Genomic DNA, 13,275 nt, shown 5'->3' on the forward strand with positions numbered 1-13,275 from the left:
TTCAGAGTAGTGAAGACGCAGAAGGATGGTACGCCCCCACCTGGAATACTGCGTCCACCACTGGTCGCCATACATGAAGAAAGACATAGTACTACTCGAAAGGGTCCAGAGAAGAGCGATTAAAATGGTTAAGGGGCTGGAGGAATTGCCGTACAGTGAGAGATTAGAGAAGCTGGGCCTCTTCTCCCTTGAAAAGAGGAGAATGAGGGGACATGATCAAAACATTCAAGATAATGAAGGTTGTTTACCCTCTGCAAGGGCACTCTCTAAAGTTAAAAGGGGATAGATTCCGTATAAACATAAGGAAGTTCTTCTTCACCAGAGTGGTAGAAATCTGGAACACTCTTCCGGAGGCTGTTATAAGGGGAAATCACTCTCCAGGGATTCAAGACAAAGTTAGATAAGTTCTTGCTGAACCAGAATGTATGCAGGTAAGGCTAGACTCAATTAGGGCACTGGTCTTTGACCTAAGGGCTGCTGCGGGAGCGGACTGCTGGGCACGATGGACCCCTGGTCTGACCCAGCAGCAGTAATTCTTATGTTCTTATAACACATTTATTTTAAAAATGTATAAATTGCTCCCTTAAACATCTATCCAAATTGATAGAGAATAATACAATTTAACTTTCCTATAGATAGATATAAAACAAAAATTAAGACTACTTAACTCTGAAGAGAATTCTAAAATAGGGTAATCTTTTGGTCAACCACCATTAGGGGTGCATCTACTAAGCTGCAGGAAGCACTAATGCATGCTTACCACAGCAAAAGATGGCTTACCATGGGGCACACTGAGGCATCCCATGGTAATTTTTGGATGTGCTTACACTGGGGACTGGTCTGAGGGTGGAGGGTAGGCATGTCTGCACTAATCAGTTACCACAGCTACATTACTACATGCTAACTAATAAGCACATAAGTAGTAAGGGCTCCTGTGCTAATTTTTGTTAATAGCTGCATACTAATGGCAATATTAGCACATGGACATTAAATTGGAAAATCAGCCTTTTCTGGCCATGTCAAAAAGTGGTCTTAGTGTGCACAAAATACCCACATAAGGGTGTGCTAAGGTCACTTTTAGCTGAAGCTTAATAAAAGGACCCCTTAAATACTACTACTACAGTAAAACCTTGGATTGCAAGTAATTTGGTTTGCAAGTGTTTTGCAAGACATGCAAAACATTTTATTAAATTTTTACTTGATATACAAGCATTATCTTGCAATACAAGTACATACAGTATACACATGCCACATCATCACAACTGATCTGATGGTTCTCTCTCTGCCATTTCAGGAGAGTAGTGACTGTTCTAAATGAACAAGGTCTTGCAATACAAGTACGTATAATATTTTGTATTAAAGTTTTTGGGTTGTGGAACGAATTGCCTGAGTTTCCATTATTTCTTATGGGGAAATTCGCTTTGATATATGAGTGATTTGGACTACAAGCATGCTTCTGGAACAAATTATGCTTGCAAACCAAGGTTTTACTGTACTACTATTCATCATTTCTATAGCGATGAAAAGCATTTATAGTGCTGTTCATTCAACATGCAACAAATGGTCCCTGCTCAGAAGAGCTTACGAACTAATTTGGATGGACATATAGTGGGGGTTGGGAAGTTTCTTGCAGAGAAAGCACAGTTACTTACCATAACAGGTGTTATCCAGGGATAGCAGGCAGATATTTTCACATATGTCACCCTTGGAGCCCCCAGTACGGACACTAAGAGTGCATCGCCACTTTAACAAATTTAGAAAGTTTGCGATAGCCCACACCGTGCATGCGCGTGTGCCTTCCCGCACAACGTAGGCGCACGGCTCCTCAGTTCTGTAAGTCAGCTAAGAAGCCAACCTAGGGGAGGTGGGTGGGTTGTGAGAATATCTGCCTGGTGTCTCTGGATAACACTGTTACAGTAAGTAATTGTGCTTTATCTCAGGACAAGCAGGCAGCATATTCTCACATATGGGTGACCGCCAAGCTAACCAGAATGGGATGGTGGGATTGTTGGCCATTAAGAAAATAAATTTTGTAATATTGACTGGCCGAAGTGCCCATCCCGTCTGGAAAAAGATTCCAGACAGTAATGTGAGGTGAAAGTATGAACTGAGGACCAAGTAGCTGCTTCGCAGATTTCATCAATAAGAGTAGATCGAAGGAAAGCTACTGATGCTGCCATAGCTTGAACCTTATGAGCTGCGACACGACTCTCCAGTTGCAGCTCAGCCTGAGCATAACAGAACAATATACAGGAAGCCAACCAGTTGAAAATCATTCTCTTTGAAACAGGATGCCCCAACTTGTTAGGATCGAAGGAGACAAAAAGTTGAGGAGATGTTCAATGAGCCTTTGTCCTGGTGAGATAATAGGCCAAAGCTCGCTTGTAATCCAGAGTATGAAGAGCTGATTGAAATGAAATTCAGCGATGACTTTCAGCAGAAACTTTGGAAGTGTGCAAAGAACCACTTTGTCATGGTGGAACACAGTGAAAGGTAGATCTACTACTAATGCTGGAAGTTCACTTATTCTTCTAGCAGAAGTGAGTTCAAATGGAGGCTTCATCAATCTGGTAATCACCACATTGAAGTCCCACACTACTGGAGGTGGCTTGAGAGGTGGTTTAACATTGAACAGCCCTTTCATGAATCTGGAGACAAGAGGATGAGCAGTGACAGGTTTACCCTCAACTGGTTGATGAAAAGCTGTGATAGAATTGAGAAGGACTCTAAAAGATGTAGGCTTGAATCCTGAATCAGACAAATGAAGAAGATAATCCAAGACTAGTGAAACTGAGATGGATTTTGGATCATAGTGATGAAGAAGACACCAAGAAGAAAAACGAGTCCACTTTTGCCGATAGAATTGCTGAGTGGTTGGTTTCCTGGAGGCTTCTAGAATAAGTTTTAACAGGCTGAGAAAGGTGAAGATCAGCTGGATTCAGCCTGAGAGATACCAAGCTGTTGGGTGTAATGACTGAAGGTTGGGATGTAGAAGTGCCCCTTGATTCTGCGTAAGAAGAGATGGAAATATCAGCAGACATTGGCTCCCTGGCACTGAGCTGAAGTAGAAGGGAGAACCAAGGCTGCCTGGGCCACTGAGGAGCTATAAGAAACATGGTGGTGGCCTCCTTCTTGACTTTGACAAGAGTCTTTAGAATGTGAGAAGTGGTAACGCATAGAGAAACTTGCATGTCCAATCCAGAAAAAATGCATCCGCCTCCAGAAGGTGAGGCAAGTAAAGTCTGGAACAGAACTGGGGCAACTTGTTGTTGTGGGGAGATGCAAACAAGTCCACTTGAGGAGTGCCCCACTGAGCAAAGATGGGATGGACAGCTGCAGAGTTGAGCGTCCATTCATGAGGCTGAAGAATCCTGCTGAGCTTGGCTGCTAAGTAATTCTGTTCCCCCTGAATGTAGACTGCTCTGAGGTAGATGTTCTGAGCAGTCACCCAACACCAAATATTTTGAGCTTCCTGGCAAAGAAGGAGAGATCCAGTGCAACCTTGCATGTTTATATAGTACATTGCTATTTGATTGTCCGTGCGAAGCAAGAGGATTTGATTGTTGATGAGATGCTAGAAAGCTTTGAGAGCATTATAAATCGCTAAGAGTTCCAGAAGATTGATATGGAACTTCTGCTCTCTGGTAGACCAAGGACCTTGAGTCTGAAGACCAACCAGATGTGTGCCCCAGGCGTAAGTTGACGCATCCGTAGTTCACACTTTTTGTTGAGGAGGCATGTGAAAAAGACCTCCGGAAAGATTGGATGAAATCATCCACCATTGAAACGACTGTCGAAGAGACGAGATTACAGAAATGTGTTGTGAGAGAGGATCGGTTACCTGAGATCACTGTGAGGCTAGAGTCCATTGAGGCGTTCTGAGATGTAGCCTCACCAGAGGAGTCACGTGGACTGTGGAAGCCATATGGCCCAGAAGAACCATCATTCGTCTTTCTGAAATGGACTGTGGCTGGTCCACCTAATGACAGAGTTGAAGTAAAGTGTTTTGACGATACTGCGGAAGGAACGCTCTCATCTGAATGGTGTCAAGAAGAGCCCCAATGAACTGAAACCTTTGAGTCAGACGAAGCTGTGACTAGGGAAAGTTGATCTTGAAACCCAAGTTCTGAAGAAACAAGATGGTGTGATTTGTCGCAAGTACAACATTTTGACATGAAGGGAATATTATGAGCCAGTCGTCCAGATAGGGGAATACTTGAAGACCGTGAGACCTCAAGGCCGCTGCCACCACAACCAGGCACTTAGTGAAGACTCTGGGAGAAGAAGCAAGGCCGAATGGTAGGACTTTGTATTGGTAGAGGTGATGTGCCACTTGAAATCTGAGGAATTTTCTGGAATTGGGTGAATTGGGATATGTGTAGGCTTCCTTGAAATCCAGAGAACATAGCCACTCATTTTTGAGCCAGGAGCGGATATAGAGTAGCTAGAGACAGCATACGAAACTTCTCTTTGACCAAAAACTTGATGAGGGCTCTGAGATCTAAAAATCAGATGGAGACCTCCCATCTTCTTCGCTACTAGAAAATAGCAGGAGTAAAACTCCTAGATCTATGGGGACTTCTTCGATGGCATTGAGGAGAAGGGAATGAACCTCCTGAAGAAGTAGAGAGAATTGGTGAAGGTTGAAAGCAGACTCTCTTGGAGGATGATCTGGAGGGATGGTGATGAAATGTAGAGAGTAACCCTCCATGATGATTTGTAGAACCAAGAGATCAGAGTTGATAAGCTCCCAACGATGGAAATAGAGTTGAAGGCGACCCCCGATTGGCTGAGGGTGAGGCTAGGGTCCACTTTGGGGGTTAGTGCCCAAGAAATGGATCTGGGTGTCATTGTAAACAATACAATGAAATCTTCTGCCCAACGTGCAGCAGCGGCCAAAAAAGCAAATTATTAAAAAAGGGATGGTTAACAAAAACTAAGAATGTCATAATGCCCCTGTATCACTCCATAGTGCAACCTCAATTGGAGAATTGCATTCAATTCTGGTCGCTTATCTCAAGAAAGATATAATGGCGCTAGAAAAGGTTCAAAGAAGAGCGACCAAGATGGTAAAAGGGAAGGAACTCCTCTTGTATGTGAAAATGCTAAAACGGTTAGGGCTCTTCAGCTTGGAAAAGAGACGGCTGAGGGGAGATATGAATGAAGTCTACAAAATCCTGAGTGGAGTAGAATGGGTACAAGTGGATAGATTTTTTACTCCGTCAAAAATTACAAAGACTAGAAGCTACTAGATGAAATTACAGGGAATTACTTTTAAAACCAATAGGAGGAAATTTTTTTTCACTCAGAGAATAGTTAAGCTCTGGAACACGTTGCCAAAGGATGTGGTAAGAGCAGATAGCGTAGCTGGTTTTAAGAGGTTTGGACAAGTTCCTGGAGGTAAAGTCCATAGTCTGTTATTAAGAAAGACATGGGGGAAGCCACTGCTTGCCCTGTATTGGTAGCATGGAATATTGCTACACCTTGGGTTTTGGCCAGATACTAGTGACCTGGATTGGCCACCGTAAGAACAGGTTACTGGGCTTGATGGACCATTGGTCTAACTCAGTAAGGCTATTCTTATGTTCTTAACTATGCTCTCGATCAACAGGTCAAAAAGACTGAGTTGACTTGGCAGGAACAGCAGGTTGGGCCTTGGGAGATACTGCTGCTTTTGTTTTTTCAGGTGAGGCTTTACTGGAGCAGATACTTTGGCTGAAAAATGCCTCTAATAAGAAGAAGCAGGCCTGAAAGGTCTTGACAATGAGGGTTTGGACTTAGGTTTAACTAAGGTGTCCCATCGAGTCTCATGAGCCAAGAGTTTTTGGGTTGCAGTATCTGTCGAGGCCCCAAAAAGCTCATCCCCTAAGCAAGGGACATTGGCTAGTCTGTCCTGCAGGTTAACGTCCATATCAGAGACTCGAAGCCACGCTAACCTCCTCATAGTCACAGACATAGAAGAGGCTCTGGACGCGAGTTTGAAGACATCATAAGCTGAACAAACGAGCTACTTAACTGTAGGACAGTGCTCACAAGATGTTGAAAACCCTTCAACTTACAAGAGGGAATATATTTTTGATATGTAGGAAACTGTTTCATGAGATGTTTCAAGTAGCATGAGAAGTAGAAATTGTAGTTGGCAGCTCTATTAGCCAACATGGAATTTTGATAGAGCCTTCGACCAAATCTGGCCATAGTACGGCTCTCCCAACCAGAACAAACTGATGCATAAACTTTTGATGCAGTAGAATTTTTCAAAGTAGACTCCACTACTAGGGACTGATGAGGGAACTGAGGTTTATCAAATCCTGTGGTGCCACCGGTACCGAGAGCCAATTCAGAATTTTTGTAAAAAGTCTCTCAAAATCCCATGCAAAGGAAGCTTGAGCATGTCCTTAGGAGGATGATCATAATCCAATGTTTCGAGAAACTCCTTAGTGTATTTGGAATCAGCCTCCAATTTCACAGAAAGATCCTTTCCCATTTGTCGAATAAATCGAGTAAAGGAAAGCTTTTCAGTGGGAGAAGCTCTAGCTAGAGAATGTCTTGGAGATTTTGATGCAGGAGAATCATCAGTATCGGTAGTGGAAGGTGATGGATCGGGGTCGGATTCATCCTGTAGATCAGAGTCTTGCAGCAGAGAAGGAGAACGGTGTTTCGACCGGTGCCGGTCCGGTGTCTCCGAATGTTTTCATTTTCGGGACACTTTCGCGAAACTTCATGAAGTTCCTGTCAGAGTGTCTGGAAGATGACGAATGATGTTGAGCAGATGGGGGACTGGTGATTGGAAAAGCAATGCTTTGATGCCGGGGTGGCAGGACTGGATCGACGTCGCGAGTCTTTGGAACGCACCCATAGAGCATCGATGGCGCCGGAGGTCCTGGCAACATTAGGTTCAGGCTGGACTAGTACTGGAGGAGTCAGTGTTGGGAGAAACTGAAATTGGTCCCCAAGCTCCTCTTGAAGCAAAGCATCGAACTTCAGCCTCAAAGTAAGCACCGGTACATGGGGCTTTGTCGCCGGTACCACAGGTGCTGCGACATGTTCCATAGAGGATGACAAAGCACCCCTCAACAATTAAACCAGTCTCTGCAGGGACTTATGCTTGGTTGGCATGAATTGGCTCAATGCCTTTGTGATCTGTGTCCTTGAAAGGGAAGGGGATGGCTTCTTAGCCGGCTTACCCGAGGGCATGATGTGCTGCGAAACCAGTGTCGATGCTGGTGTCTCTGGCGGTGTCAATGTCTTTGATGTCGGTGACTTCAACATAGATGGTGTCGTCGGTGCATCTCCCTTCATGTTGACAAAGAAGAGTTTCTCTTGTTGGAGAATACGATTTTTTATGGTACGCTTCTGCAGCGAAGAGCAGGGTTTACAAGAGTGTACACGGTGTTCGGGACCCATACACTGCAGGTACCAGCTATGAGGTTCTGTTAATGATATAGTGCAAGAACACCGATTGCACTTTTTAAATCCCGCCCTTTTTAAATCCCGCCAGCGGGCATGACATCGATGGGAACACCACCTTAGCCAAATTAAACTCGATGGCTGAAGCATGAAAGAAGGCCCCACCAAGTAGAAACCCTGCGGATGGTGAAAAAAGAAAAAATATCAAATTTTTTTTTTTTTTAACTTTTACACAAACAAGAAAAGAAATATATAGAAAAAGACAAAAAAGAGCGGGAAGGCAAGCGATTTTTAATGAAGACTGTTGAAGAACGCAACTTCAGTGCTCTGCGGAAAAAATGGAACTGAGGAGTCATGCGCCTATGTCAGGCGGACACGCATGCACGGTGCGGGCTATTGCAAACTTTCTAAATTTGTTAAAGTGGCGATACACTTTTAAAGTGTCCGTTCCTGGGGGATGACGTCACCCATAAAAAGGGTGATGTATGTGAGAATATGCTGCCTGCTTGTCCTGGGATAATGATAGGATAGACATAGGTTATTTTATGATGAGTAGGAGTTAGGAGTTGAAAGCAAGCAAATAAATAAGCAAGGCAAGAGATAAACATGAACAAGACATATGTAACTCAGTGGCAACACCATACTGATGTTTAAAAAAAAAAAAAAAGTTGGTCAGGAATTATGCAGTTATAAGAGTTACTCAATGTAAAAAGCACTGCTCACCTATCTGGCTGATGATGCCTGTAGTGAGGGATAGGTGGTGGAGGTCTTGTCTGCATCTCTCTCTCTATCACTAAAGTGAGGGGAATGTTTGGGCACATTGACTTCCCCCTGTAAAAGAAACCGTGAATCAAAGATTACAAAGCTACAAGCAAAGACACTTCAATATTTAACACTTTTTAAGTAAGGACAATGACCACAGTTGAAATTTACAGCTTTTAAAATGTAAATTCATTTTAAATACTTCCCAAAAGTTTTGCCTAAGGACGCCATAAATCAGAGAAATATGAGAGTCTACATACTGCCAAGTCCCAGATGCAGTGATATGAGAAAGTTCCCCATTCAATTCATCCTGTAAGAAAAGGGCATTTTATAGGGATCTGTTGTGACTAAAAGTGTCCATATAAGAACATAAGAAGTTGCCTCCACTGGGTCAGACCAGAGGTCCATCGCGCCCAGCGGTCCGCTCCTGCGGCGGCCCATCAGGTCTATGACCTGTGAAGTGGTTCCTGACCATTTCTATAACCTACCTCTGCTTCTATCTGTACCCCTCAATTCCCTTATCCTTATCCTATCTAAACCTTCCTTGAACCCCTGTACTGTGCTCTGGCCTATCACAACCTCTGGAAGTGCGTTCCATGTGTCCACCACCCTCTGGGTAAAAAAGAACTTCCTAGTATTTGTTCTAAACCTGTCCCCTTTCAATTTCTCCGAGTGACCCCTAGTACTTGTGGCCCAGCATTTTCAACCTGTCAGCGTATGAAAAGTTTTCTATACCTTTTATCAGTTTAGTCGCTCTTCTCTGGACCCCCTCAAGTACTGCCATGTCCTTCTTGAGATATGACGACCAGTACTGGACACAGTACTAGAGAGCTGCATGGGAACGGGGACGACGGGAATCCCGCGGGACCCGCGGGCATCCCGCGGGTTCCCCCTTTGGGTCACGGGGATCCCGTGGGGACGCCCCTAGGGTCGCGGGGATCCCGTGGGGACGCCCCCTAGGGTCACGGGGATCCCGTGGGGACGCCTCCGAGGGTCGCGGGGTTCCTGCGGGGCTGGATGTACTCAGTCGCGCGGCTCTTCTCCCTACCTTCTCTGCTTGCAGCACAGAGCCGAACGGAAGTCTTCCCGACGTCAGCGCTGACGTCGGAGGGGAGGGAGGGCTTAAACAAAACCCTCCCTCCCTCCGACGTCAGCGCTGACGTCGGGAAGACTTCCGTTTGGCTCTGTGCTGCAGGCAGTGCAGGAAAGGCGGAGAGTAGCCTCGCGGTTCGAGTGGCTACCAAGGGAGGGGGCGGTCCGCCCCGCCACACCCCGCCCCGGTTGCAGCACAGCCGGCCAGGTCCCCTTACTTTTGTGGCACTTCCCCGACCGACCGACAACAGCCCCGGTCCGACAATCCTCCCTGCCCTATAGCCGCGAATCTAAATTATCTTCTTACAGCAGCTGTAATAAGGTAATTTAGATTCGCAGTTAAGGGCAGGGAGGTTTGTCGGACCTGGGCTGTTGTCAGTCGGACGGGGAAGTGCCACAAAAGTAAGGGGACCTGGCCGGCTGTGCTGCACCCGGGGCGGTAGAGAAGGAGTGGGGAGAAGGACGCTGAAAGGCCATGGGGAAGACGGGAGGAGGGGGGGAAGGACTCTGAAAGCACTTGAAGACAGAAGAGGGAGAAGGACGCTGAAAGCACATGGGGAATACAAAGGGGTGGAGAAGGATGCTGAAAGGCCATGGAAAGGGCGGGGGGGGGGAAGGACTCTGAAAGCACTTGTGGAAGACAGAGGGGGGAGAAGGATGCTGAAAGCACATGGGGAAGACAAAGGGGTGGAGAAGGACGCTGAAAGCACATGGGGAAGACAAAGGGGTGGAGAAGGACGCTGAAAGGCCATGGGAAGGGCGGGGGGGGGAAGAACTCTGAAAGCACTTGTGGAAGACAGAGGGGGAGAAGGATGCTGAAAGCACATGGGGAAGACAAAGGGGTGGAGAAGGACGCTGAAAGGACATGGGGAAGACGGGGGTGGGGTGGAGAAGGACGCTGAAAGGCCATGGGGAAGACAGAGAGGGAGAAGGACGCTGAAAGGACATGGGGAAGCAGAGGGGGGAGAAGAACACTGAAAGCACATGTGGAAGACAGAGGGGGGAGAAGGACGCTGACAGGACATGGGGAAGATGGGGGGAGAAGGACGCTGAAAGGAAATGGGGAAGAGAGAGTAGGGAGAAGACGCTGGCAGGGAAGAAGACAGATGCCAGACTATGGGGGGAGCGGAGAGAAGAAGATGGGTGCCAGACCAATTTGGAAGGGGGAAGAAAGGGAGAGGCACAGTAACAGAGCAAATGGAAGATGCAGAAGGAAGAGAGACAGTGAATGGAAGGAATTGAATGAGAACATGAGGAAAGCAGAAACCAGGCAACAAAGGTAGGAAAAGAATTATATTTCTTTTTTTTTATTTTGCTTCAGGATAAAGTAGTATATTAGTTGTGTTGATAAAAATTTATAAACATTAGAGGCTCTGGTAGAAACCCATTTACAAAGTATGTATTCTTCCCAATTAATATTTTCAAATTAATAAAGTCTTTTTGCTTATTTGTAAATGGGTTTCTACCAGAGCCTTTAATTCAGTAGCATAATTAAATGAAATAACTATTTCTGAAGTTTATATGGACGGGCGGGGACGGAGAGGATTCCTCGCGGGGACGGAGGGGATTCCTCGCGGGGACGGGTGGGATTCCTCACGGGGACGGGTGGGGACGGGTGGGACTTTGGCGGGGACGGGTGGGGACGTGTAGGATTTCTGTCCCCGCGCAACTCTCTACACAGTACTCCAGGTGCGGGTGCACCATTGCACAATACAGCGGCATGATGACTTCCTTCCTCCTGGTTGTGATACCCTTTTTAATGATACCCAACATTCTGTTCGCTTTCTTTGAGGCTATCGCACACTGTGCCGATGCTTTCAATGTTGTGTCCACCATCACCCCCAGGTCTCTTTCAAGGTTGCTCACCCCTAGCAATGAGCCCCCCATTTTGTAGCTGAACATTGGGTTCTTTTTCCCTACATGCATGACCTTGCATTTCTCTATGTTAAAACTCATTTGCCACTTTTTTGCCCACTCTTCCAGTCTCGTTAGATCCCTTTGTAGGTCTTCACAATCTTCCGTGGTTCTAACCCTGCCGCAGAGTTTGGTGTCATCAGCAAATTTAATAACCTCACATTTCGTCCCCGTCTCCAGGTCGTTAATAAATATATTGAACAGGAGCGGTCCCAGCACCGATCCCTGTGGACCTCCGCTCGTGACCCATGGCCAGTCTGAGTAATGGCCCTTTACTCCAACCCTCTGTTTCCTGCCTGCCAGCCAGTGTTTGATCCATTGGTGGACATCCCCTTGCACTCCGTGGTTCCACAGCTTCTTGAGTAGTCGTTCGTGAGGTACCTTGTCAAAGGCTTTTTGGAAGTCAAGGTAAATGTCTATGGATTCCCCTTTATCCATCTGGCTGTTTATTCCCTCAAAGAAGTACAGTAGGTTCGTGAGGCACGACCTTCCCTTGCAGAAGCCGTGCTGGCTCGCCTTCAGTTGACCATTGTTTTCTATGTGTTCGCAGATTGTGTCCTTTACCAGTGCTTCCATCATCTTTCCCAGGACCGAGGTCAAGCTCACCGGCTTGTAGTCACCCCTTGATCCCTACTTAAAAATGGGCGTGACGTTTGCTATTTTCCAGTCCTCTGGGATCTCCCCAGTTTTTAAGGATAGGTTACATATTTGGCGAAGTGATTCCTCTATCTTGTTTCTCTGTTCTTTTAGTACCCTTGGGTGGATGCCGTCTGGACCAGGTGATTTGTCGCTCTTCAGTGTGTCTACCTGTCGGAGGACATCCTCTCGGCTTACCTCTATTTGGACCAGCTTTTCATCATGGTCTCCGTTTATGATCTCCTCGGGTTCTGGGATTTTGGATGTGTCCTCTCTCGTGAAGACTGACGAGAAGAACTTGTTTAACCTGTCAGCTATCTCTTTTTCCTCCTTTACCACTCCCTTCCTGTCTCCATCGTCCAATGGTCCCACTTCCTCCTTGGCTGGTTGTTTCCCCTTCACATATCTGAAGAACGGTTTAAAGTTTCTTGCTTCCCCCACCAGTCTCTCCTCATATTCTCTTTTTGCTTTTCTAACCACTCGGTGACAGTCTTTTTGTTGCCTTTTGTGCTCCTTCTGGTTGTCCTTTGTTGGGTCCTTTTTCCATTTTCTGAAAGATGTTTTCTTGTCCCTTATCGCCTTTTTTACTGCATTTGTTATCCACGCCGAGATTTTTGTTTGATTCTTTTTGCACCCTTTCCTAAACCTGAGGACGTACAGGTTTTGTGCTTCGTGCACCGTGCTCTTGAGTAGGGCCCAGGCTTCCTTTACAGTCTCCATCTTCCCTGAGCTGTTGCTGAGCTTCTTTCCCACCATTTTCCTCATGGCCTCGTAATTTCCTTTTCTGAAATCGAGTGCTGTCGTTGTGGTTCTTTTCACCTTTGATGTTCTTATTTTTAGCTTGCACTGGATCATGTTGTGATCGCTGTTTCCTAGTGGCGCTAGTACTACCACCTTCTTTGTGGGTCCCCCTAGCCCGTTGAGGATTAGGTCAAGAGTGGCATCTCTTCGTGTTGGTTCCGTGACCAGCTGTTCCATGAAACAGTCCCTCACCGCCTCCAGGAATTTTGTTTCTCTCGTGTAATTTGAGTGTCCAATGCTCCAGTCTATTCCAGGGTAGTTGAAATCCCCCATTACCACCACACTTCCACTTTTGCATACCTGCCTCAGTTCAGCCTCCAGGTCCAGGTCGTTTGCTTCCGGTTGTCCTGGTGGGCGATAGTACAGTCCTAATTTTATGTCTGCTCCATTTCCTCCTGTCAGCTTACAGGAGGGACGGACTGCACCTGAGTGTGGCTGGGACAAGGATGCTGGCACGCAACATCCAGGCTGGCATAGACATGGCTTTAAACTGAGGACAAGGGGAAAGCCGATAGTCGATCTGACATCGACACAGTTGGTGTTGGTGTTTAAGGTCATCCACCAAGGGATCCCATATTATTTGTTACAGGCTATGGCACTTTATAGGCCATTCAGAGCACTGTGATCTGAGGAGACAGTCCGATTATCGCTTACAGGTTTCTC

General features: G+C 46.2%; 1 protein-coding gene across 1 annotated transcript in view; it reads right to left on the reverse strand.

The window, feature by feature from the left end:
• NFX1 (nuclear transcription factor, X-box binding 1) overlaps positions 1-13,275 on the reverse strand; it is a 261,059-nt gene that overhangs the window by 9,331 nt on the left and 238,453 nt on the right. The window contains exon 24 of the mRNA XM_033930649.1: positions 8,131-8,238. Within this exon, the coding sequence (XP_033786540.1) occupies positions 8,131-8,238 (108 nt within the window). The remainder of the gene's footprint in view (positions 1-8,130; positions 8,239-13,275) is intronic.

The sequence above is a fragment of the Geotrypetes seraphini genome, chromosome 2 (assembly GCF_902459505.1).
Source record: "Geotrypetes seraphini chromosome 2, aGeoSer1.1, whole genome shotgun sequence".
Classification (NCBI taxonomy): Eukaryota; Metazoa; Chordata; class Amphibia; order Gymnophiona; family Dermophiidae; genus Geotrypetes; species Geotrypetes seraphini.